The sequence below is a fragment of the Pseudoliparis swirei genome, chromosome 5 (genome assembly GCF_029220125.1).
Source record: "Pseudoliparis swirei isolate HS2019 ecotype Mariana Trench chromosome 5, NWPU_hadal_v1, whole genome shotgun sequence".
NCBI lineage: Eukaryota > Metazoa > Chordata > Actinopteri > Perciformes > Liparidae > Pseudoliparis > Pseudoliparis swirei.
Window position 1 is genome coordinate 25,375,306 of NC_079392.1, and position 26,753 is coordinate 25,402,058.

The following is a 26,753-nucleotide window of genomic DNA, read 5'->3' on the forward strand; positions in this document are numbered from 1 at the left end:
CACCAATAGTTCCACTGGTGAAACACGCTGGTGTGTAATTCCTGGAGGCAGCCGCCTCTGTATTGTGGATAGAGGTCTTTTTAATTTTTTTATTTTACTGGCCACAAACGACATCTGACAAAAAAATGTAAAAGCATTTTTTAATTTGCAGGAATGTGTATAAGGACTACAGGAGCCTGGAGCTGGCCTGCTGCTCCCCGGAGGAGCTGGACAGCTGGAAGGCGTCGCTGCTGCAGGCCGGAGTCTACCCCGAGAAGGTCACCGTCAGGACCCTGACTGACCCCGACTGACCCCCACCGACTCCCACTGACCCCGACTGACCCCCACTGACCCAGACTGACCCCGACTGACCCTGACTGACCCAGACTGACCCCGACTGACCCCCACCGACTCCCACTGACCCCGCTGACCCCGACTGACCCCCACTGACCCAGACTGACCCCGACTGACCCCCACTGACCCAGACTGACCCCGACTGACCCTGACTGACCCAGACTGACCCCGACTGACCCCCACCGACTCCCACTGACCCCGCTGACCCCGACTGACCCCCACTGACCCAGACTGACCCCGACTGACCCCGACTAACCCCCGCTGACCCCGACTGACCCTAACTGACCCCCGCTGACCCCGACTGATCCTAACTGACCCCCACTGACCCCGACTGACCCTAACTGACCCCCACTGACCCCGACCCTGTCCACAGGCTGCACCTGTCCGCACCTTAAAACCGTTGTTCTCGCACTCGGTGCACTCGCTGACTCTGGCCGTAGCCCCCTCGCCCTCCTCTCCACGTTCCCCCTTTTCTTCTCCTCCGCTGCCAAAGCGCGCAAAAAAAGAAAGAAAGAAAGAAAAAAAGAAAAGCGCGTCCAGCCTCCCGCCCCTTCCATCCCGCTCTGTCGTTGGCTCCTCGGCGCGGCATTCTCAACCCATGATGTCACTACAACATGTGTGTGTGTGAGTGAGTGAGTGTGTGTGTGTGTGTGTGTGTGTGTGTGTTCTCGTCTGTTTCTAATCAGCAGTTCCTCGCCCTGCTCCCCTTCTCTTTCTTCTGCCCACCTCCCTCTCTCTCGCTCTCTCTCTTGCGTTCCCTCCATTCTGCTCTCCCTCTCCCTCCCTCGGCTTCTTCTCGCGGTCGGCGAGATACCGAGACGCACGAGAGCCGTCGCCATCGCCGCGCGTTCACATGAGCGGCCGCGTGACCTCGCTTTGTTCAACAAAAATAATAATTTCATAAAAAAGTCCAATGGGAGCAGAGCCGCTCACCCAGCTCCATTGTTGTGTGTGTGTGTGTGTGTGTGTGTGTCGCCCAGGTGGACGGGCGGGGGAACGGGGCCCCCGAGTACTTCACGGACCCCCAGCTGGAGCGCCAGGTGGAGACCATCCGCAGCCTGGTGGACTCCTACATGAGCATCATCTACAAGACCTTCAGGGACCTGATGCCCAAGACCGTCATGCACCTCATGGTCAACGGCGTACGACCTTCACTCACCTTCATTCCTTCACTTTAAAGAATAGTTCATATTATCAAGGACTGAGGAGAGGGTCGAAATAAATTTAAGAAAAACACTGACGACCGTGTCGTTGCCGACCAAAACTTTCATTTTGTGTTGATTTTGGCTTCTGAGAACCAGATTCAGAAAGCCTCATTTTATTGCAAGACTGCTGACCGCTGAGTTGCCGGGTAGAAAACGTCCACAGCCCAGCAGCAACCCTGCTCCTTCCACACTGTGGCCATTAGAATCTGTATTGCACCATTTGAAAACACTATTTCTTTATTCCACGGACTTGGAAAAGTCCTTTTTTCAGGGGAAAGTCCCTTTCTTAAAGGAACAGTTCACCCCAAATAAAATCCACAATACATATTTTTCATTGACCTGCTTGTCGATCCACAGCTGTGAGCAGTTTTATGTATGAATTTCTTTCCTTTCAACAAGAGTTAATGGATCAAGCTGCTCACAGCAGGGTGTGTGGACGACCTCGAGGAACCGGTTCAGGATTTTCTGGAAAGAAACATCGAGTTCTTCCACACGTGTTTTTTTTGGGCGGCTGATTTCCCGTTTAGTCTCATTTCTATTGGAGAGCAACACGTCGCTCCACAGCGAACACCAGACCGACGTGGAACGATCGATAACGCTCCGAGTTTCTTTCCAGGATTTCTAGGGGGGGGGGGGTGTACTGTCCCTTTAAGAGTCCCGGATCCCCCTCCGGAGCGCACGCTGTGAGCCGGCCCAGCTGTTAACGATCCCCCTCTGTAGGTGAAGGAGTTCATTAGCTCCGAGCTGCTGGCCCGGCTCTACGCTCTGGGAGAACGCTCGGCGCTGATGGATGAGTCACCGGAGCGGCAGCGGCGCCGGGAGGAGGTGCTGCGCACGCACGCCGCCCTGAAGGAGGCCCTCGCCGTGGTCGCCACGTTCTCCACCTCCACCTGCACCACCCCGCTGCCCCCGCCCGTGGACTCGTCCTGGATCCGGCCGTCCAGGTGAGCGGAACCGACCGCCGCCGGACCAGAGCACCCCCCCCCCACCCCGTCACTGAACCTTCTCCCCCCCCCCCTGCAGCACGACGCCCCCTGAGACGCCCGCGACCACGCCGGGGGCTCGAGGCCACGCCCCTTCTGCCCCCCGGGCGGCGCCCGCCGCTCACGCCGGCCTCCAGCGGCTCGCCAGCCGGCCGCACCGCGCTCCGCCCGGTGTGCCCAGGTGACCGGTTACATCAACACGACACACACACACACACACACACACAGGAACAATCAGGCCTGTGCATCGGGGGGGCAGAGGGCTGATACTGGAGCTGGGTGGGGGTCTGCTGGAAGAATGTGTTTGTGGTCTTCTGTTTCCCATCAGCAGACGGACTCGGCGCAGCCAGAGACAACAGGCGGAGTCTTCATCACCCCGCTCTTCGTCCTTCAATCCCCCCTTTTTTCCTCTTTTTTCCAGCTCTAGCATGCATTTTGTTTTATTGCCCCTCCCCCCTCCTCCTCCCACTCCCACCACCACATCAGTTTCCCCTCATGCAATACCCGTTACCCCCCCACCTTCCCCTCACTCAACCTCCTCCTAATTCTTCCTCTGGTACATTCACTTCTCCTCTTTCACTGGTTCCTCCCTCGCTTTTTTGGCCGGTTTCTCTTCTTTTTTTCCCCCCTCCTCGTTTCCTCTGCGCTCTCCGATGGTTCTTTAGGTTCTTTCCCGCTCTCTCTCTCCCTCTCTCTCTCTCTCTCTCTCTGTCTCTCTCTCTCTCTCTCTCTGTCTCTCTCTCTCTCTCTCTCTCTCTCTCTCTCCTCTCTCTCTCTCTCTCTCTCTCTCTCTCTCTCTCTCTCTCCCTCTCTCTCTCTCTCTCTCTCTCTCTCTCTCTCTCTCTCTCTCTCTCTCTCTCTCTCTCTCTCTCTCTCTCTCTCTCTCTCTCTCTCTCTCTCTCTCTCTCTCTCTCTCTCTCTCTCCCTCTCTCTCTCTCTCTCTCTGTCTCTCTCTCTCTCAGACATGCAGTTCCTTTTGTTTCTTACGACTGTGAAGACACACCGAAGCTCGCCTATTGCGCAACACCGTGTGGCCTGACGGCAACAATGAAAACAACGTGTCCTGTGGACTCGTGACGCCGCCCCAACATTTGGGGAATCTCTAATAACCATTATTTATCGCCCTTATCCCCCTTTTTTTCCTCTCTCTCTCCGCCAAAACTCATCTACATAATTCTCCATGTTTTTTGCAAGTTTTCACATCTTGACTCGCCTCTAATCCTGGGGTCAACAACTAGAAATAAACTTTTAAATGTGTTAATTTTATGTATTTTACACACGGTTACCCCTCAGAACGATGCAATGGAGACGTACAGTTTTATTTTATAATTAATTTAGTGATGAAATGACATATGAAGCTGAAATGCTCATATTTATCTCTTTTATTTCGGTGTTTTACTCACAGCTGAACTCCAGCTGCTGCGTAATTTCATATATTATGACGATGAGAGATCAGACGTTAATAGAACAATGAAAGATGGAGGAGAGGTGGATATTACAATCTTAATTCCAGCTCTGTCCATCATGCAAACTATTGCATCTCCTTCCAGGATTCTTACGGTCATTAAAAATGGTTCGAAAAGTCCTTGAAAAAAAATAAAATCCCAAAAGTTTGGTTAAAGTCGTGGAAATTTGTTATATTCATATGTTCATTTACACCGTTTGATTAAGAATAAACATTTATCTCAATATTTATTCTTTTAATCAAATTATTGTCTCATTCATGTATACACCGAGATTTCACATCATGTTTGGTCATGGAAAGGTCATGGAAAGGTCATGGTAATCCATTGGTCAACATGGGTATGAACCCTGTCCTTCAGCCTCCCTCGTTCCTCTGTGAGTGTCGTATTAATGTTCTCCTCTCTCTCCAGGAGGCATCCTCCAGCGATCCCCAACGTGAAGTAGACCGTCCGCCCTGAACTCCGTTACCCATCAGCCCCGGCGGTCCTCCCAGCCGCGGCCCCCTGACCGGTGTGATGTGTCGTCCAGCTGGAGCACACGACCCCTCCGGGAGCTTCTGTCTGAGTCTGTTTTGTACATAATATCTTTGGCTGTAAAAGGTGGAATGTCCTCGACCGTCCGCCGACTTTCCCTCAACGAACTTTGTGTAAATACGACCTCGAGTTATTTTACTATAAGAGAATTCACATTTTCACTGTTTTATGAATAAACCGGTTTTATATTTTAACGTGTATCCTGGCTTCTCGTGAGTTCAGGCTTCATGTGGCAGACAGAAAACACTCGGACACTTATTGTGTAGTTTATACAAGTTTCTGTGGAATATACAATTAGTTTAGCATATACACAAACATACATCATGCATGTACACACACACATACATCATGCATGTACACACACACATACATCATGCATGTACACACACACACATACATCATGCATGTACACACACACGTACATCATGCATGTACACACACATACATCATGCATGTACACACATACATCATGCATGTACATACACATACATCATGCATGTACACACACTTACATCATGCATGTACACACATACATCATGCATGTACACACACACTTAATCATGCATGTACATACACATACATCATGCATGTACATACACATACATCATGCATGTACACACACATACATCATGCATGTACACACATACATCATGCATGTACACACATACATCATGCATGTACATACACACTTACATCATGCATGTACACACATACATCATGCATGTACATACACACACATCATGCATGTACACACATACATCATGCATGTACACGCACACATCATGCATGTACATACACACACATACATCATGCATATACACACACACACATACATCATGCATGTACATACACATACATCATGCATGTACACACACATACATCATGCATGTACACACTTACATCATGCATGTACACACACACATGTACATACACACACACATCATGCATGTACACACACACTTACATCATGCATGTACACACACACATGCATGTACATACACACACACATCATGCATGTACACACATACATCAGGGCCCTCATGTAAAAATGTATATCTATTTATCTTGACTATAGCAGATGAATCTGAAGTTGGATTTTTTATTTTTTACATATAATTATTATTACTTTATTATTTACAGCAAGTTTAAAAAAATGTAAAATATGAGTTAATATATAGGTAAATATGTGTTTCTATATATATAGTTTGCATATATGTGTTTGTTGGGGTAATTGGTGGAGTTCTTTTGGCTTCTAGCGCTCCCTGACATGTTTGTGTATATGGGCCCCTGTTAAATAAAATATTATTTAAATAAACTAAATTATTAAAAATCTTATAAAAAATAAAAAAATTAAGATTCGAGATTTAAACAAATAAATCTAAATATGATTTCTTTTAAATATTTGCAACCGTGCAGCCGGGGACGCGCATTTAACTACGGCGCGCGCCCCCACTCGCTCCTGCAAGCGCGGTTCCTTGAGGAAGAGGAAGAAGAAGAGGAAGAAGAAGAGGGAGGTCGATTGAACTCTGTTAAAGTCGAGCTTCATCTTCATGGCGCCACCGCAGAATTCAAACACGACCGCGAGGCACGCGGACGGAGCTCGCGCCAAGCCCGGGAAAGGAGAGGTGAAGGTACGACACCTAGCGGCTACACACACACACACACACACACACACACCGCTGCTCCCGCACGTGCGTTTCTCCTGGTATCCACTAATAACTTATTTCACAACATGCGTTTCTTAGAAATAAAATAAGAAAGCAGAAGTTACAGTTGAGGTGAAAACATTTTTTAGTTTATAGAAACATTTGAATCGTTAATATGAGAAGTTGCTTGGCGACGATCGCAACAGGCGTTTTTATTCAACCGCCCTGTGACGTCACTGGCCCGGATGCGCGCACACCCCCGGAAGTGAAACAATGGCCGGCGGTCCCCCTCGAAAAAAAAGGCACGTTTTATTCAAGAGAATACAGTCCACGGTTACTTAAATAATAATTATTATAGCAGTTACAAGAAGCAAATAAATAATGCAACACAAATAGCGATTAAAACGAATTAATTACTTCCAAACTTTATAAATGCATAATGTTCAAATCTGAATATTTTGAGCATTTACAAGTTATAAAATATATAAACAATCCAAGTCAATCTAAAAGCACACATATTAAAATTAAAGTGAATACTTTGATGTAAGACACCGTTCATGATTTTTATATCTTTATATAGAAAATAAGGTAGCTAGTTTTACTAAGCATCTCAGAAGTTATCTTATGTTATATACATTATTATTACAAAGGAGGTGTTGGGTTAATTAACACATGAAAACATTTCAAATTAATGCGTCATGTACTTCTGAAAATACATTTAATACCACTGGAGTAGAAACGACCGTCTGGTAATCCTCAACTATTTTGTCTAATAACTCGCAGCGGGGCCAAACTTTTCTTTATTACAAAACCCTTTAAAAAATTAATAATTCAAACTGTCTGAATGTTTCATTTTAACAACATACGGTACACAACCAGAACAAATCTCACAGATTATTAAAAACGTCCTCATATATCAAACGGGTGCATCGGACCGGTCCGGTTAAAACGCGTTAATACATTCAGAGGTCAAGAGGTATGACGCCGACGGCAGAACATTGAACATCAAGAGAAGAAGAAGAAGTCCTGAAGGAGTTTCGGGTAAATGGATCCAGGCGAAGCTCCTGCTCCTCCTCCTCCTCCTCCTCCTCGGCCCGTCAGTTCCCGAAGAGGCTGAGCTCCTCCTGGATCTCGGCCTCGTCCCAGGGCCCCTGGATGTTGTCCTTGTGCCTCTGCAGCCGCAGCAGCAGCAGCGGGCAGAGCAGCGTGACGCTCCCCAGGGCGAGGGCCAGGAGCGCGGCGCCCCCCGGCCACCGGGACCCCAGGCCGACCACGCCCGCCACGCACACGCCCGCGCACACCCCGGCGAACCGCCCGGGGGCGTCGGCCCTCAGCCTCTGCAGCAGGCAGGGCCACAGGGCGAACACCAGCAGGGCGCAGGTCACCATGGCGAAGGTGTGCAGCGCCCCGGGCAACCGCGACGCCAAGCACACCGAGGCGAACAGCGCCGCGTTCAGGGACAGGCTGCCGGGCGGCGAGGGCCGGGCGTACGGGAAGGACGCCAGGTGGGCCAGCAGCATGGCGGCGGACATGGCGTGCACCGTGTCGGTGCTCACCGACTCCGTCAGCGTCTTCAGGACCGGAGAGAAGCCGAAGGTGAAGGAGAGGAAGATGGTGGCGCTCTGCAAGTCGGCCAGCCGGGTGCGGCGGTCGCAGCCGGAGTCGACCGGGGGCGGCAGGGCCTGGTGTAGCCCGTAGCCCAGCAGGGCGCCGGCCAGGCAGGTCCACAACAGGGTCTCGGGGGACAGCAGACCCTAAAGGGGGGGGGGCAGCGGACTAATTACACACACACACACACACAAAGAAAGAAGAGGACTCCGTGTGCTCGGGGGCCTTACCTGCTCCATGTAGAGCCACAGGGTGATGAAGATGGCCACGCAGGACAGCTGCTCGCCGACGAAGCCCGCCTCCCGCACCACGGCCCAGTACCGGTACCGACGGACGCCCTCGTTCCGCCGCAGCTCCCCCAGGAACCGCCGGTCCACGTAGTTGTCCGGGAACGGCTGGCGCTCCCACAGCACCTTGCGCCAGGGCACGGCCGGAGCCGGGGCCCCGTCTGGTCCCATCGCCCTGAACACACACACACACACACACACATGAGAACACACACACACACATGAGAACACACACACACACAAGAGAACACACACACACACACGAGAACACACACACACACACATGAGAACACACACACACAAGAGAATACACACACACACACATGAGAACACACACACACATAAGAGAACACACACACACACACACATGAGAACACACACACATAAGAGAACACACACACACACGAGAACACACACACACACATAAGAGAACACACACACACACACATGAGAACACACACACACATAAGAGAACACACACACACACACACACATGAGAACACACACACATAAGAGAACACACACACACACGAGAACACACACACACACATAAGAGAACACACACACACACATGAGAACACACACACACACATAAGAGAACACACACACACACATGAGAACACACACACATAAGAGAACACACACACACAAACATGAACACACACACACATGAGAACACACACACACACGCATGAGAACACACACACACACATGAGAACACACACACACACACATGAGAACACACACACACACGAGAACACACACACACAAACATGAACACACACATGCACATGAGAACACACACACACACATGAGAACACACACACATAAGAGAACACACACACCCACACAAACATGAACACACACACACACGCACATGAACACACACACACACATGAGAACACACACACACACACACACACATAAGAGAACACACACACATGAGAACACACACACATGAACACACACACACACATGAGAACACACACACACACAAGAGAACACACGCACACACACACAAACATAAACACACACACACGCACATGAGAACACACACACACACATGACCACCCACACACACATGAACACACACACATGAGAACACACACACACACATATGCGAGTAAGAATTGGGACGCTTAATATCTTGTATAAACCTTTAATTAAGCCGCTTGATTTTGAAAATGAAAACTCACAACTTGAATTATTAAACCTTTTTTTATAGATATGCACTGATTACCACAACTGACAATTTAAAAAGGAATATATATATATATATAATTATTTTATAAATACTTGTAAAGCACGAGGAGAACTAGGGGGGGGGGGCTATGACTCTGGTAACATGTTGTTGTACCTTGTGAGTAACATCAGCAGGTGTAATTTCGATGCCAACATTAACGATTATTTTACCAAACACGTAAATCAGCTTTACGGACAAAGACTCTTTGAACTAGTTTGTGCCAGTTTATTTGTTAAATATTTTTTTTAACGTTATCTTCCACACTAGTGGCCTCTCCGCCGTGTCGTGAATGTCTCTCGGGTCAGTACCAGCTTCTCTTATTGTTCTCAGTGTCTTTGAATCCCACCGTGTTGCGTTCGCGGCCCGGTGAGCAGCTCCGGTCCCAACTGGGTTTCCAACGGTCGAAACTGTGAAGCCACTTCCGGCTTTCACGCGACGAATAAAAACAACCAGACAAGCCTGACGTCACAATGCATCTCCCAAGCAATGTTTAATAGTAATAATAATTGTCTCACCTTCTCGCGATGGTATAATTATTTTTTATTCGGCGCCGATGCTACAAACAGCTCCTGTCATTTTACCGGAAGTGAATCACTTCATCGGAGAGCCCACAGCGCCCCCTGCTGGCGGGCTCGTTCAAAGACAGGAGGTGACCAACTGGTGACGTTGTCTTTCTTCTTTTTCCTTCGACCAGCTGTCAGTGATAGACATCCGAGGCCCGTTCCCCGCAGACACGAACCACGAGCCCGCAGCAAGGTAACCTAACTTATATGTTCTTATTCTCGGAATGCAAGAATGTTTGTGTCACTTTAAAACACGTCAATCAATCAATCAATCAAAACCTTTGATTGGGTACACCTGAAATACGGGGACATAAATACGACAAAAAGACATACAAAAACATTGAATACAGTTGAAAAATAATAAGAAAAAAACAAAACAAGTTACACCCTTATGCAAATTATTATTATTAATAAATGTAGTTTCTGATAGTTGAAGTCCAGATGTAAAAGATAGTAAACAATCAGGCAAGATGGATTCTGCTTCATTATATAAACGTTTTGGAGAAAGTAATTTACGTGCATTTTACTGTGATAAAGTTTTCTTTCAAGGTGTACTGAGAATAAACACACTGCATATTTGTCTGTATTTACAGCATGCAAATTAAAATAAGTGCACGATTCTGGATCAGTGGAAATAAGTTTGCAAAGAATGTAAGATCTTGTGTTTTTGTTGTGTGTGTTTAGAGAAGGCCCGAGTTTCAGAAATTGTTTTCAGAATTGCAAATAAACTGTAGATAATGGGTAAAAACATCCCCTCCTGTCCACGTGGAACTTGTAGAGTTCCCGGAGACGAGCCGCTTCCTTTTATTGCTCAACATGTCAGTTTATTTTCTTCATTCTGTCACCGTGTCGCATGTCGGGATATTCACCGGTAACCTCCCGTCTCTCTAGCGGCGGCGTCCCCGGTGCCCCGACAGCCGGTAAACGCAGCAGCCGAAAGGCTCCACCACCACCCTCCTCCTCGGTAAAGTCAACACAAAGTGCTTTTCTTCTCCTTTGTCCCACGCTTTGGGTCGGCGTCCTCTCACTTCACGGACCCGTGTTTGATTCTAGTGGCGGATCGGCTCGGGGCTCGACTCCCTCGGGGTTCCCAGAAGCCCCGGCTCCGGACTGAGCTTGTGTCTCGTGGTCACGGCTCTGCGCTCCCCGATGCAGCCGGATCGACCCGGCGGCCGAGCGCTCCCAGAACAGGTACCCGCACCAACAGTTTGAGACCAGGTCCAGGTCTCCAGGTCCAAACACGTCAAAGGAGAAGGAACACACAGGAGTCCCAAAGAATGGAGGATCGTTTTAATTTATACACATTTGCAACTACAGTTGAATAAATATCACATTACCCCTCCCCTCCCCCTCGTGGCACCGTTAGGGAAGTCAAAAAGAAAAGGAAACGCAACTTTACAATGACGGACACTTCAGAATATTTAACAATCCGTACTCAGTAACATAGAAATATTTAAAAAATATGTCTTTATTTTTGTCGAACAGCTTTAAAATGAATCCGTCACTTATAGGATCCCAACATAAACTAAAATGAACACTGGATCCCACCACGACGGCCGTGAGAACTTTAACTGAGGGCGGTTTCTTAAAACCAAAGAGCTTCATCGTTATTCAGGAACAAACTTCATCGTCTCAAAGTTTGGTTTGACAGCACTACAATACAAAGCCGCTACAGGTGGGACGTATACAACGCAATCGATACCACCATTAAACATTGACATTAAGGCAACTCGTGATGTAGAATAGTTTACAAAAAATATGCAAATAAGGCAGTCTCTTTGAATAAAGCCAGGTTCAAAATTCAAGTTTTTACAGACTGCATTACGCCATAAATGAGAAAATACTGTCAGTCCTATAATGTTGTATAAATGATCTATAAACAAACTTCTGTAAAAACCTTCAGGTTATTGAGAGGGATGACAGTGTAAAGTTTGCTGGATGTAAGAGTCTCTGTAGTGGAGATTTATGGTTTAGTCTTTAAAAAACTAAATTTACAAAGAACGGCTTTTTTGAAGAGATATATATATATATATTTTGTCAAATTACATTTTAAAAACATTTTGGGTAAATAGAAAACAAAAAAACTAACATGAAACTTCCCCAGACCAAGTAGTAAAATAAAACATGTATTTTGGATGTTTTCTTTCCACCATTTTGAAAGACCATTTTGTTATGGAAGCAAAAAAAGCCCAAAATCTCATTTAACCAGTGCATTAAAAAACAAAAACACTATTTGTTGCCTGTCGTGTCGCCTCAGACATGAACTCACGTGGGCTCTTTATCTCACAGGAGGGCAAAGTCAGAAGAAGACGGCGACATGCAGCTTCCAGCGGGGCGGCGAGGAGCCGAGGCGCGACCCGCGGAGCGCCGTGACACGAAACATGAACCAAAACCTCCCGGCATCCCGAAAAAAACCCACAAGAAAACAAAAAGGATATAAAAACATCTTGAGCAGCTCCTTCACTCGCGTCAGAACTAACAGATTGTCCTCAACGGGATGCAAAATGGGGCTCAGGACGTCGCCCCGCGGCTCCAGAGGTGAAGCGACTCGACCTTCCAGCCGTCGGCGAGACACGAATAGACGCGGCCGCGAAGTTGTAAGCAGACACCGAGGCTCCACGGAGGAGAGCAGTAGGCCCGAGGAGACGCCTCGATTCCTTTCCTCCTCCAGTATTGGCGTGAACAGGAAGGTGGGACCGAGTTTCTAGAGGACCGACGTCCTTCAAAAGACCTCTAAATACGAGTCGCCACAGTAAACACACAAAGCTACATATGAGTGGAAGTCGTTTAAAAAAGGGGAATACTCGCTGACTGATTGCACTTCCCACTCTTATTTGGCAGAGATGCAGAATTCTTCAGACACTATCATTTCTTCATCTAGTTTAGCTAAAAAAAGAGATATGTCCAAAGAAAAGAGGACGTTGTTGTTGCGTTTGTTGTTGTTGTTGTTGCATTTGGCCACTGGCCCAGTAACTCGAGGCTCGGCTAGTAAAAAACCTCACAAACGTCCTTCTCGGTTCCTGAGAGTCGGTGAAAGTGGAGGAGGAGTTTGGACTGGTTCTCAGAGAGAGTTTGAGAAGAGGAGGTGATGTCACAAGTTGTTCCCGTAGCAACAACAGAGGCGCACGTTGTGGTCAACAATGTCAAAATGTCCGTTTGTGTGTTAATGACATCTTATGATAAAGTCACAAGATCTGCGGGAAGAAAAATAGAAATGTATCCGAGGGCGTGTGTTAGTTTCTGTGTGTGGCGTTATGTACGAATCCTCCTCTTATCGTCAAACAGCGAGCGGACCAGGTACACCTGGACCCCCGAGATCACCATCAGGACCACGACGTTGACCACGGACCAGAAGTTGACCCGTTCGAAGTTGCTCTCCTGGACGTTGCGGTCGCGAGCCTCGAATGCCCGCAGCACCGTCTGGATGTGAACGCTCTTGACCAGCCGAGCCTTCACGTTGTTGATGGTGTCCTGGGGGGGGGGGGGGAGAGAGAGAGAGAGAGAGACACGGGTCAGATTGACACGCCCGGTCCCACGATAGAGGGAAAGAAATGCTAAACCAATCGCCATCGGAGGAGAAGGCCGCCGACGTTATGAAAACGATCAACTCCCTAAATGCACTGCAGAGGGATCAACATGAGGGTCACAGCTCTGAAAAGGGCCGTACGGAGTTTGTAAACAGGTCAGGTGTGATCCGTCTTCCATGGGAGAAAAAAATAAATAAATAAACTAGTTCCTGCACAGCTGGGAGACGCATCTCCTGCCGGTGAGTCAGTGGAGCTCATGAGACTTCTCACCCAGTTTCAGATTGCTGCTGGCGACGGGGCGGCGCAAGGGGAGACCATCGGCTGCCCTCAGCCAATCAGAGAGGTCAGGACATTCTCGTGACACGGTCACAAGTTCTCTTGTACAATGGTCGCCCCCCCACCCGCCCCCTCCTCCTCCTCCTCCTGTGCCCCTGGTGGGTTTGCTTTTAGCTTTTATGAGCCGTTGTTGCTGCTCACACATCATTGTGAAGAACATATTCTGCGTTATTTGGTCAGTTCTAAATAAAATAATTGCGCAATAGGAAGACCGGAGAAAACAAACGAGGTGAAAGCGACGACCCCCTGGACTTTTGCCCCCCCCCCCCCCCCCCTCGAGCTCATCCTCTGAAATGCCCTATGAGAATGAAACACTGGGACCCCCCCCCCCCCCCGCTCACCATGATGTCCTCCATCTTCATGTCCAGCACGTCCGTTCCCTGCACGTACTCCTTCCAGTCCTCCGCCTCCTCCTCGTCCTTCTCCATGTTGTCCAGGATCAGCTCGAAGAAGACGAGCTTCTCGGAGAGGGCGCTGAACGTGTTGTCGAAGCAGAACATGTAGTCTCCGTCCTCGGTGTCGACGACGCTGGTGGTGGTGGTGGGGGGGGGGGGTCAAACCGGTGTCAACTCCGGACGGGCGATGTTTCTATCGTCGGACATGTTTTCTGCCCTTTTTAAAAAGCACTACAGGAATGCGCTGCCAACTCACGTGTGCACGCCGTCCGACTTGTGGTAGTCGCTGAACACCACCTGGCCAGAGGGAGCGGTGATGAGGAAATCCACATCGAGACCTGCGCCATCCAACACCTGCGGATGAGAGACAACATTAGAGAGAGAGAGACAATGGGTCTGGACACATTTTGTCCACCAGGTTAAGACACTATGACACACATTTAAAAAAGGCGTGGGTGTGAGAGAGCAACTCCCTGACAGTCACTTCTACAGCCACCAGAAAGTCGCCCACTCAGCTGTCAGTTGCTCTGACTTGCATAACAGGTTTACTCGAGGGGTTTTTCTCTACAGCTCAATAGGAAAACAAATATGCATTTAACATAAACGTATTTAAATGAATGGGAACAACAACATGCAAAACAAAACTAAATAACTTTACGGTGCGTCATCACGGAGGAGGCAGACAGGTAGTTTGGAGACGTTTAAACGTCAACCCCAGAATAATAAATCACCTGGTACTCGAGCTCCAGCGACGCGTCTCTCTTCATGGTCTGGTAGAAGCACTCCTTGCGCCCGGCGGGCAGCGTGAACGTGAAGTCGCTGTCCAGCGACTGGGAGAAGGACGCCAGCACCACGAACCTCTCCGAGACGAGGGCGGCGAACACGGACAGGAGGCACACGAGCGCGCGGACGACCTCCATGGCGGCTCAACGGTCCGCAAACAGAGCCGCGGCGCGGTGTCACGGCAGCTAACGGCTCGGTTACGCGAGCGGCTTCAAGAACTGGCTAAAAAAAACTTCTCTTCTGTTGGAAACTCACTTTTAGTACTGACGGCTGCCTGGACCTCAGGACCCCGCCTGATTAAAAAGAAGAAGAAACTACACTGATGTGGAAACTCACTTTTAGTACTGACGGCTGCCTGGACCTCAGGACCCCGCCTGATTAAAAAGAAGAAGAAACTACACTGATGTGGAAACTCACTTTTAGTACTGACGGCTGTCTGGACCTCAGGACCCCGCCTGATTAAAAAGAAGAAGAAACTACACTGATGTGGAAACTCACTTTTAGTACTGACGGCTGTCTGAACCTCAGGACCCCGCCTGTTTAAAAAGAAGAAGAAGAAGAAAACTACACTTCGGTGGAAACTCACTTTTAGTACTGACGGCTGTCTGAACCTCAGGACCCCGCCTGTTTAAAAAGAAGAAGAAAAAAACTACACTTCGGTGGAAACTCACCTTTAGTACTGAAGACTGTCTGAACCACAGGACCCCGCCTGATTAAAAAGGAGAAGAAGAAAAAACTACACTTCTGTGGAAACTCACTTTTAGTACTGACGGCTGTCTGAACCTCAGGACCCCGCCTGATTAAAAAGAAGAAGAAACTACACTGATGTGGAAACTCACTTTTAGTACTGACGGCTGCCTGGACCTCAGGACCCCGCCTGATTAAAAAGAAGAAGAAACTACACTGATGTGGAAACTCACTTTTAGTACTGACGGCTGTCTGAACCTCAGGACCCCGCCTGATTAAAAAGAAGAAGAAACTACACTGATGTGGAAACTCACTTTTAGTACTGACGGCTGTCTGAACCTCAGGACCCCGCCTGTTTAAAAAGAAGAAGAAGAAGAAAACTACACTTCGGTGGAAACTCACTTTTAGTACTGACGGCTGTCTGAACCTCAGGACCCCGCCTGTTTAAAAAGAAGAAGAAAAAAACTACACTTCGGTGGAAACTCACCTTTAGTACTGAAGACTGTCTGAACCACAGGACCCCGCCTGATTAAAAAGGAGAAGAAGAAAAAACTACACTTCTGTGGAAACTCACTTTTAGTACTGACGGCTGTCTGAACCTCAGGACCCCGCCTGATTAAAAAGAAGAAGAAGAAAAACTACACTTCGGTGGAAACTCACTTTTAGTACTGAAGACTGCCTGAACCTCAGGACCCCGCCTGTTTAAAAAGAAGAAGAAGAAAAAAACTACACTTCTGTGGAAACTCACTTTTAGTACTGACGGCTGTCTGAACCTCAGGACCCCGCCTGTTTAAAAAGAAGAAGAAGAAGAAAAAACTACACTTCTGTTGGAAACTCACTTTTTGTACTGACAGCTGTCTGAACCTCAGAACCCCGCCTGTTTAAAAAGAATTAGAACAAATCCTCATTTTAATTCTCGCGTAAAACAATGTCAAGATATATTCACCGTTTTGTTATGCGTTACTCTGATTAATATGATATATATGTATAATTTAAAATATATTAGACAGCGGAGGCATATTTTTCGCTAGCTTCTCGAACTGCATTTTGGGATATGTAGTGCTCGTCAACCCTCTTATGTACACAGTACAATGGGATACACAGAAGACACTACTGTAGATGGTGTATTCAGAAATTACACTGTTTGTTTTAATAACAAATTGTGATTTACCAATACAATTTACACATTTATAGAAAAAGAGTGGATTGACAATATATAAATACACATAGATTAGGTCTTTTGGGGTTCAATATGACCTAACTTATTAATATATATTGTATACATAATTCCAATTTATTTACGTTTTCAATTTGAATGATCTATGGATTTCCAGCTACAGTTTCTGACTCATTCAATAAAACATGAAAATCACATTGATCAATGATGATCAATGTGATTTATGATATAATAAATAAATGATATAGATAATATAATTTAGCTCCATTACAATCGACGCTTAACAACGAATGTTACTTTGTTCGAGGTGGTCTTAAACATACATGTATGTACTCCATGAAAGTGCTCAGGGGGGAAAGTACACGATGTTCACTTTCCTCACTGCAGACCTCGTGAAGTTATTTGGACCTCCACATGTGTTGTCATTTACCAAACCAAAGGTTTCCGAGTTAGTCATCTGTATTTCAACGTTTGACATCAGACGTTTGAGCAATACCATTTCAATATTGCGTGTTTTAGTGGTTTACTTATCAAGATATAGGTGACGGGTTCGGTTCCAGCTCCACAGTCACTCGCTCATCCTCAGTCCCAGGGGGGGGGGCGTTTTCTCTGACCCGGGGTTGCTACGTCTCCTATGATTGGTCGACGTATCCACATCTGCGATTTGATTGGTCAAACACGGAGCAGGGGGTTGAACACACTTGTGATTGGTCAAAAAATCCAAAGCTGCGATGTGATTAGTCAGACGGGGAGGGGCTGAACACACCTATGATTGGTCGGCCAATCCACAGCTGTGATCTGATTGGTCAGACCGGGAGCAGGAGTTGAACATACTGAGAGACGGACGCCTCCTCAACAGCAGTTGCTGTTCAAGCAGAGCAAGAAGCGGACAAACGTGCCGCACAATGTAAAGAAACAGCCTACGTTAAGTGTAGGTTTTAGCCGCAGAAGACAGTGGTTGGTTCATTTGTAATCAACGCGACACAAACAAGAGTGTCTTCGGCGTCTTGTGTCGCCGTGAGAGACTAGAACCCCCCCCCCCCCCCCCAAAGAGCGAGGATGTTGGTCCCCGCGGGAAGATAATGAAGAGGCTGCGCGTTGTGTTGGTGTGCCTCATTGTAGCTCTCCTGTGCTGGTAAGCTAAACCCCGACGTGTCTCCATCTTCACGAAACCTCCAGAACCACACGCGAGACCGATGCCAGTCGGTTGATGGGAGAACCGGCGTTTAGCGACGACCTCCCCGGCTCCGTGGCGCCGCTTCGCGAGGTGTCTTTTTGCCGCATTCCAGCCGCCTGTCATCGGCGTTCAGTGACATGACTCCTCCGGTACACAGCGAGCGCTACCGGCCAGTTACTCTGCCGCGAGGAGCGTTAGCGTGTTTATATTAGTTTAGTTGGGCTGGACTTGACACGGCTGGTTGATAAATTGTGTTGTTCGTTTCATTCATTTAAAAATGATGTTTTGAAGTGGGCTAGCTAGCCAGCTGTTGAATAGCAGCACAAGCTAGCGAACCTCAAACCAGTGAACACGGGCTGTGGATGATAATGTCACTTATCTCCCTACCAACGTAAATAACGTTTTAAAACAACGTTTTAAAAACAACAACTAAGACATTATGAAAATGCCAAACTGCTTTTTCTTTGACATTTATAATGGTACTCATTGTAACTATTATTTTACCAGTGGGTTATGTATTAATTAATGGTCTTATCCAATTGGGAAATATCACTTTATTAGCTAGTCAATCTCAAACTGAGGAATTTAGATTGTTAAGTTTAGTTTGGATATCATATTTATACCTAAATGACTATTGTAATGATAAGAAATGAAAAACAATCAAGCTTTTTCTCCTGCTGGCATCATCAACCGACCTAATAAATGGTTAAAAGTGGAATACTTATCAACCCATATAGATATAGGTTACATAACTGTGACGAGCAACATTCTACAGATTTAACAGATCCATTATTATCTTGCATAATGTAAATAAGTTTGCTTATAGGACATCATGTGTGTGTGCATGGAGCAGGTAACAATAATACACAGGGGTTTTGTGGAATGGGATTATCAGGCCGGCTAACATCTTTATCCAGTTGACTCTGGAGGAGCGAACCTTTTCATCTCTTTTAGAGGGTCGGATGATTTTTGTTCAAATATCTGACACAAAAAATGCATCGTAAACAAACTTTAATGGCCATAATGTATTGAGCGTGACAAGAATCAGATCTACGTCAGGACGTAATCCATAAATAACACTGTTTAGGGTACGCAATCTGGTGTAGTAGGTTCATGGAATTTGCAAGAGAGAAGCAAAGTAGTTTAAAATGAGTCTAAATAATTGGTCGGACTGAAGAGAGAAATAAAAGCTCCTCTTCTTAGTGTTTGTCTTTATGTTATGATTTGATTTAGATCATTTTAAAAGAGTTCAGGTGTTGCTCAGCTAATATTTAGCGAGCCTATTCCTCCGATAGCAGGCGAACCGAGTAGAAGGAACAACCCGGGAGCGTCGGACCACAGCAGCGCTCTGCGCTCCGCCTCCTGAATGGAAACGGGGAAACCGACTGAGGAGCCGGTCATTTAAATTACAGAACACGTGCAACACGAACCTCGTTGACGACGCAAACCCCTTTTCTTCTAGCGCGCCGCTGTCGGCTTCTCGCCCCTCTGTGCCAGCTCGTCACCGTCGGGAGCAGGGAATGCCGTCCCTGCAGTAATCCGACGGTTTCCAAGGCAGCTGGAAATTTAGGCAGAAAAGGGTCTCTGTGCGTCGGGAGGCTCGAGGCCCGTGAGAGGGCATCGTTCTGTTGTCGGCCCCCCCCCTCTCCCCCCACCTGCTGCTTTTCAATAACCCTCCAGATTCCATGCTTTTTATTTGATAGATGAAATCTGCTCAGCTGGAGGTCTTTAATTTTCTTCTTAAAGGCACAGCAGAGAATGTGTGTGTGTGTGCCATGCAACTCGCTGTGTTTACTGGAGAAAGTGTGTGTGTGTGTGTGTGTGTACTTTGTACCGTGTGAGGATGCACACATTACCAGCCTCGGTAATGATGGTCTTCCACGTACACGTTACACTTTTGGAATTTTGAACTCCCCGGCGTCGGCGCGGCGGCGTTCTTCTCTGCAGGAACACGCGGTTGAAACTTTCACTCAAACAGCTTTGCTGCTAACTCTCTATTCTGCACAAAGCACCCCGAGAGGGGAGAGCGACGCCGGTGGCTTTGTGATCGTAGCGTTTGACCCGCAGCGAGCGTCGCCTCCTTCTGTCCCCGCGTCATCAGCTCATTAGTTTCACAGCTGTCTGAAGATTATCGTTATTATGAAATGCAATTGGCTCTCACGGAGATAAACTCCGTCCAGCTGGGGCGTCTTCGTCTTCAAAAGGTGCTGACTCGCCTGATTGCCGCGTTACTCAGTTATTATGCCTCGAGTTTATGAGTCATCAGTGTAATTAAACGACTTTGAAGTAGTTGAGAGGGCTCGAGGGCGCCGCCGGGTGTCTTCTTGCTGCTCGTCGTACCCACCGAGGTGTTCTCATGTTTGTGCTGGATGTGTTGACACCAGTCCAGTAACTCAACACCAAATGGTTCAGCTCGACCAACCGGTTTGCTCTCGTAGATCTATAGGATGCAGCCGTCTATAGGCGCTCTTTAGTGTGTGTGTGTGTGTGTGTGTGAGAGAGTGAGTGTGTGTGTGTGTGAGTGAGTGAGTGTGTGAGAGTGTGTGAGAGAGTGTGAGTGTGTGTGATCCCTTCACACTATAAACACGTACACACTGACATGTGTTGAGAAAGCACAGGGTTAATTATTCGTGCCCTTGTGTGTGAGCTGTGTCTAAAGCTTGCTCAAAGGCCGTGTGAGCACTGTGCAACTACAGGAACCTGGGACCCTCGTTAAAGGAACTATGCGTTCTCTCCGCTGTGACCACATTGTAAATGTCCTCGGCCCTTTTTTTTTTTTTTTTTTTGGGAGCAACTGTTGCGCAACTAGATCCGCATCGCCGTGGGCCGGTGCCGCTGCTGGGAAAGACGAGCGGGGCGTGCCCACGTGGGCACCACGACTTATGTAATCAGTGCTGAGAGAAAACAACAGAAGCTGTGTTGCCATCCCCAACAACTAGTTTTTTTGTGCCCTTTTAGTGATTTGATGCACTAAATGGAGCAGAAACTGATAACTAACATTTAACCCATGTGACTCATCAGCTGCTTCTGCTGTCTTCCCTGAATATTCCCATCATCACGAGGGAACGCTCGTCTCCTGAACATGCATGAATGAAATATATAAAAAAATATATTTAATGACTCCCAAACCGTCACTTCTTTTACTGGATTGTGGCCACGCGTAGCTTTGTAGTGACAACATCCACAAAACCATTTGTCCATTTTAATGACAGCCGTGAAACTGAGACGTCCCTGTGGGTGTGTTTTCTTTCATCTGTTCCTGGAAAGTCGTTTGAACTGATCTGAAATGGAAGCGGACCGATCTCGCCACGAAGCCTCTCCCCCGAAAGCTCGTCGCCTCGCTCGGGAATTTTTTTTTCATGGCGCTGCGATGCCGCGTCGCTGCTGTGATTTGCACCATCAGCATAAATTAAATTGATTATTTTTATTATTATTATCTAATTTTTTTATATTTGGTTTTCAACAACATAACGATGTCTTATTTTTCATCCAGTCAATTTCTTTGTCAATTTTTCCGTCGTATGTCTCGGTGCTCGTGATCTTCAGGAACAGTGGACGACACACACGGAACAACAAACATCAAGAAAAGAAAAGGGGAAATAAGGATAATAATGAATAGATTGCATAGAAAATAATAAAATACAAATAATTCAAATAAAATAATAATTTCCCACTCCTGAGTTACGTGCTTTTCAGAGAGGTTTGTGTCTGACAAAAGAACATTATTAAAAAATTAATCATGAATGTGTTGCAGATGTCGAAACCGCCTTAATGCCGCCTCCAGTCAGGCAGGTCGTGTGAACGCGGACACGCGGACACGCCGCGCACAGTTTCATGACTTTGACGAGACGACTATCCCACCCTTGGAGACATACAATTGATTACATAAAGTTACACCTGCCTGTCGCAGCTTGTCACTACGGGGTAACCCGATTGGCTCCTGTTGTTATCCTCTCCGAGTAGAGGTGCGCCGGCATATCGCACCTCTTAAATTACGAGGTACTTTTCCCAGGAATTTAAAGCATTGATTAACCTTTAAAAAAAAACAAGGGCGTTGGAAGCCAGCGGGTTTTTTCGTGGGAGCAAACGTGACATTTGACCCAGATGTCAAACAAAGCTCAGCAGATAATGACTCTCTCTGCATGTTCCGAATTCACTTTAAAAAAAACTTAATCGGCGGTCGGTTTGTTATTTGTTCTATTGTTTATCATATATGACGTCAAATAGAATTTATTAGTATTTCTGTGCGATCATCAATATGAGGACTTCGCTGGGAACTAAAAACCGACGCATGTCATTATCTTTAGCTTTTAAAAAATAGATAATTGATGATTGAAATAATAATACGATGAATCGTACGATTTATATTGCAATACGATCGTCTCGATACGACGTCCTCCGTCTGTCCGACTCGAGTCTGAACTGTGATGGAAACTTCTCTTTCCCTGGCCGGCGGCTCGGTGACCGTCTCTCTGTTGTCGTGGCAGCTCTGGTTTTATACGAGGAGACAGAGCTGGACCGGCACCCCGAGAGAAGACCATTGTTCCTGCCCAGTGGCCATGATGCCCCCCCCCGTCAGTATGTTGACTCTGTACGCCGCCGGCTCTTTAACATCACAAAAGTAAAGCTGGGTGTGCCGAGCCTCTGGCTCTCAAGCTTCTTCTTCCAGTGATGTGCCCCCCCCCCCCCCCCCCCCGCCCTACATGGCGGTACGGCTGGGCGGTCAGATTGCAATCACGGCTCCTATTTTCATTATTGATTAATCTGCAGATCATTTAAAAATCATTAAAAAATGGCCGTCACAGAACCAATAAGTCCCAATAACCCACACATATTTAGTCTGATAGTTAAATATGTACGAGGGGCTGTAATCAGAATATATAACACATTTTATTACAATATTTCGAGAGAAAAAAATTACTAAATTGATTACGGTAATCGCTCATCAAAGAATTTTTGCGTCTGAAAACATTTCAGCTCTTTCATTTTAATTTGTGTATATATATCATATTTCGTACAGTATTTTTTCTTGTAGATTTCTTCTTGATTCCTGCAACGACGACTCCCAAATGTTCTTTTCTCTTCCGGTGGTGATGTCGTTCCTTGCGTGTGACGCTTGGCAACAAACCGGATTCTGGTGTCATAATTAGTTCAGGGTTCCTACGGTCATGGAAAACCTGGAAAAGTCGTGGAGTTTTAAAATGCTCATTTCCAGGCCTGGAAAAGTCATGGAAAAAACAAATCAAAAAAGCTTTGGAAAAGTCATGGAAATGTGTTATCACATAATTTACGCAGAGTTTAAAATAATTAATATGATTTTTAAAGAAAGACGCTCAAAATATAAGTCGGCGTACGCTCTCAATACGCAAAATGTTCTAAATTGTTCATGTTTATACCGAGATTTCAGTTTGGTCATGGAAATTTGGTTTAAAGTCATGGAAAAGTCCTGGAAATGCATTGGTCAACATGTGTAACAACCCTGTTAGTAGAAGTCAGACTTTTCTTAGCCTGCGTTGTCTCTGTGATAACTAACTTGAGCCTAAAATAGAACCAGAAAAGCAGATGTAAAGGGTTGAGCATCCTCTTATTTCAGTCACGCCGTCTCGTCTCTTACTTCCTTACGCACGAAAAACATCGTTCAGCTCTTTTTGGAGTCGATCTTGTTTTCTCCATATTTCTCCGAGATTTGAAGAGACTCTCCTCGGTTCCTGGTCAGCAGGCTCTTCTTTCCAGGATCCCGTCGCTTGCGTCATACTTTTTTCCAGGAATCTGAAAGTCAGTGAGTTCCATGCAGGCCGGTAGCCGGGGGCGACGATAGAGGGGAAACAGCACTGAGTCGCACTGTGAGGGTGGGGGTGGCTGCTGGGGGTCTGAAAGGTGGAGATGTTCCATGTGTGCAAGAAGAGGAGGAGGAAGGGTCAAACCATGTGCTTCAACAACGGAGCGCTCGGCTCCTCGTTTGCGGTCGTGCGCATTTCCTCAAGCAATTAACAATGCAAGTTAACCAAGATTTTAATTGAACGTTAGGAGTCTAAAATATTTACGGTATGAAAACCTTCCTGATCTCGTCTCTACCGACATTTATGTTTGTGCTCTGAGGGTTTAATAGCTTCATCACACTAAAACCAGGGGTTGCTTTTGCTTCTTTTTTATGTATTGTAATTTAGTTTTCTGCCTGGTCACTGTTCCCCCTTCTTTAAACATGCTATGGCTTCTTCTCTTCTCCCCTTCCCCCTCTCCGTCTCTGTTTACCTTGTCGTCACGACGAGCCGAGAGGTCTATTTCTCTTTCTTTGCCAAAGGTTGATGCTCGTATGCAGCAAATACGTGAATTTGTGCCTCTTTTTTCTCCTCCCTCCTCCTCCTCCTTTCTCGGCCAGGCTGAGTGCAATGTACAGAGAGAGATCCTGGCCATTGTTGACGCGCACGGGGAAAGATCATTCAGTGAGTTTACATGATGGTATCATTCGAATCTTGCTTTAGTCGGACTATGCTATCTTTTGGGGGATCCGCTGTTATCCCAATATACATGGCAGTGAGTAATTCGAATCATTGGCTGAAAGCATGTCATATCCGATACGATAGGTGGCGCTGTTTTCATTACAACTCGTGGTGATACAGCCATTTCCGCTTGACCTCTTCACCACCACCACCAACAACCAACAACATCAACATTTCGAGAAAGAACCATGAACTTTAGTATGTTCAACTCCTTCAATACATGAAGCATAAATTCTGTCTGCTCTTCGGTCCAGAAATGTGTGGTGGCTCTTGTGTGCTCCATAGCGTTGTTTGCAGCGTCGCCGCTCCCATAATGTGCGTAGGGCACCAAGTCCTGAGGGGGCTCCACAAAATAGGCAACTAAAAAAATCCTCATAGTTATAATAATTATAATGCCGATATTATTTCAGTCTAGAAATATTAGGCGCCTTTTAGGCATGTATATCACAAAACAGGCAGAACAAGAGATATATTTAATCGCTCAGCCCCCCCCCCCCGTTAACACTTCTCGGGTCGCATCGCTCTGCCGTGATGCGCGCCGACACATCCGCGCACACAGACCCTATCTCAGGGGGGCATCATGAGGAGTTATGCTTAGGGCACCAACATGGTTAGCAGCGGGACTGGTAATTTGTTTGTTTTCTGCCGGCCAGGCTGCCGGCAGTGACAACTTATCGTCTCTTTCGACTTCCGGGTCACGACATGGGAGGGAGAGAGGGAGTAGGGCAGCGGGATCTCGAGCATGCGCAAAGACGCAAAGTCCAGTTCCGAATCGAATTCAGAGTTACATGCCGCGAGAGTCGAATTATCAACCGGATCGGACCGAGCTATCCAGGGGTGTTAATCGGACCGAAGTCGGACCGCACATAGTCCGACTAAGGTGTTTACATGAAACGGATAACTCGATTTCAGTCCGACTAAGCCAATAATTCGATTGCATGTAAACGCACTGATTGTGTACTAAAGCCGATAGCGGGGTGTTTCTTTATGAGGCCAGCGCATGAAGTCTCACCAATACCATTAAATGTACTTTCCTCAAGCCCACCGGCTGAAAGCAAGATCCCCTTATTTCAGGGAAAAAGAAAGGGAGTCATACAGTAGGTTCACGGTTAATGTTTATATGTATGTATATATAGTGTGTGTATATATATATCTATATATATATATATAATTTCTGTTTGTATGTGTGTGTGTGTGTATATATATATATATTATTTTTATATATATATTATACATATAATATATATATATATAATAGAAAAACTCATAATATATGTATTTTTTACATTTATTTATATATACAATATTTATTTATATATATATACATCTATACAATATTTATCGATAACTCGCACACACGGGCAATGTGGCTCCTTCTATCAAATGACGTATCACATGAGCGCGTCCCGACCAGGAGTTCCTGGAGCCAGATTCTGCAACAACGAATCGATAAAATTTATTATAAAAATAGTTGGCGACGAATTTCATTCTCGATTCGTTGTGTGCTGGATGAAGGAGATGATAACTGTTTCCACGGAGTAAAGAAACGGAGATAAGCCCCGCCCCCTCTCCGACGCGTGAACCACAAATAGTCGGGCGAGTAAACACGCGCGAGGCGAGCGTTGAACAAAAGGTCGGAAATTAATGTTTACATTATATATTTTTCATCCGATGAATCGGTTATTATATTAATATTTACTTGCAGCCCTCGTGTAAATGTGCTGGCTGTTAGCCTGTTAGCGTAGCGCCTCCGCAGCAGTCCTTCCCTCCTCCGGGTGACTCGGCCGACTCGCCTACAGCCGAGCCTCCAAATGGAGGCGTGTCTGTTCATTCACACACACTACATCCTTGACTACTGTGTAAACGTCGGAGGATTAACACACACACACACACACAGAGCCGAGAGGCAGGAGTAGCTTTCCGAGAACTGTGAGAGCGCTTGGTCTTTGGTGGTTCCTCCAGCCTGTGTTTATCTGGCTTTAGGAACCCAAACCGGGCGGAGTGGTTCTGCTGGGCCGGAGCCAGAGGGTTCAGTCGTTAACGGCAACAGTTGGACGGTGACCAATGGCGTCGTGTTTGAACCCAACGTGTGACATCTGCTCGTTGGCACCGGGCTCAAACGAGAGCAGGTTTAATCCGACCTTATACGAGCAACCGCTTTTATCTTTTGTCTTCCCTTTTTGCGGTGGGTTGATATTTTAAGCTAACCCGCAATTACGTCAGACGGCATCTCTCACCAGTCGGCACACACACAACCACACACATGCACACAACCACACACACAACCACACACACACACAACCACA

At 46.7% G+C, this 26,753-nt stretch overlaps 4 protein-coding genes across 9 annotated transcripts in view; 2 read left to right on the forward strand and 2 right to left on the reverse strand.

The window, feature by feature from the left end:
• The window catches only part of dnm3a (dynamin 3a), a 21,257-nt gene extending 16,545 nt beyond the window's left edge, over positions 1-4,712 (forward strand). For both annotated transcript variants that reach the window (XM_056415505.1, XM_056415506.1), the window contains 5 exons: positions 152-257; positions 1,314-1,475; positions 2,259-2,482; positions 2,562-2,702; positions 4,396-4,712. In XM_056415505.1, the coding sequence (XP_056271480.1) occupies positions 152-257; positions 1,314-1,475; positions 2,259-2,482; positions 2,562-2,702; positions 4,396-4,429 (667 nt within the window). In that variant the 3' untranslated portion in view covers positions 4,430-4,712. The remainder of the gene's footprint in view (positions 1-151; positions 258-1,313; positions 1,476-2,258; positions 2,483-2,561; positions 2,703-4,395) is intronic.
• Positions 4,713-6,285: 1,573 nt separating this feature from the next.
• pigc (phosphatidylinositol glycan anchor biosynthesis, class C) lies at positions 6,286-9,894 on the reverse strand. Of its 5 annotated transcripts, none has more exons than XM_056415575.1 (4): positions 9,818-9,869; positions 9,649-9,727; positions 8,003-8,234; positions 6,286-7,918 (listed from the first exon to the last, which is right to left on the reverse strand). In XM_056415575.1, the coding sequence occupies exons 3-4, from the start codon at positions 8,228-8,230 to the stop codon at positions 7,262-7,264; spliced, it is 885 nt and encodes a 294-aa protein (XP_056271550.1). In that variant the 5' UTR covers positions 8,231-8,234; positions 9,649-9,727; positions 9,818-9,869; the 3' UTR covers positions 6,286-7,261. The 5 variants fall into 5 exon arrangements, with proteins under 5 accessions (XP_056271550.1, XP_056271549.1, XP_056271551.1 ...); XM_056415574.1 differs by having other exon boundaries at positions 9,649-9,761; positions 9,818-9,847; XM_056415576.1 differs by lacking the exon at positions 9,649-9,727 and having other exon boundaries at positions 9,818-9,894.
• A 1,246-nt stretch (positions 9,895-11,140) lies between these two features.
• On the reverse strand, positions 11,141-15,234 carry tmed5 (transmembrane p24 trafficking protein 5). Its single transcript, XM_056415589.1, has 4 exons — positions 14,855-15,234; positions 14,380-14,477; positions 14,070-14,256; positions 11,141-13,336 (listed from the first exon to the last, which is right to left on the reverse strand). Exons 1-4 carry the CDS (start codon positions 15,041-15,043, stop codon positions 13,118-13,120), a joined length of 693 nt encoding a protein of 230 aa, XP_056271564.1. The 5' UTR covers positions 15,044-15,234; the 3' UTR covers positions 11,141-13,117.
• Positions 15,235-17,676: 2,442 nt separating this feature from the next.
• suco (SUN domain containing ossification factor) overlaps positions 17,677-26,753 on the forward strand; it is a 29,963-nt gene continuing 20,886 nt past the window's right edge. The window contains 1 exon segment of the mRNA XM_056415488.1: positions 17,677-17,905. Within this exon segment, the coding sequence (XP_056271463.1) occupies positions 17,853-17,905 (53 nt within the window). The 5' untranslated portion in view covers positions 17,677-17,852.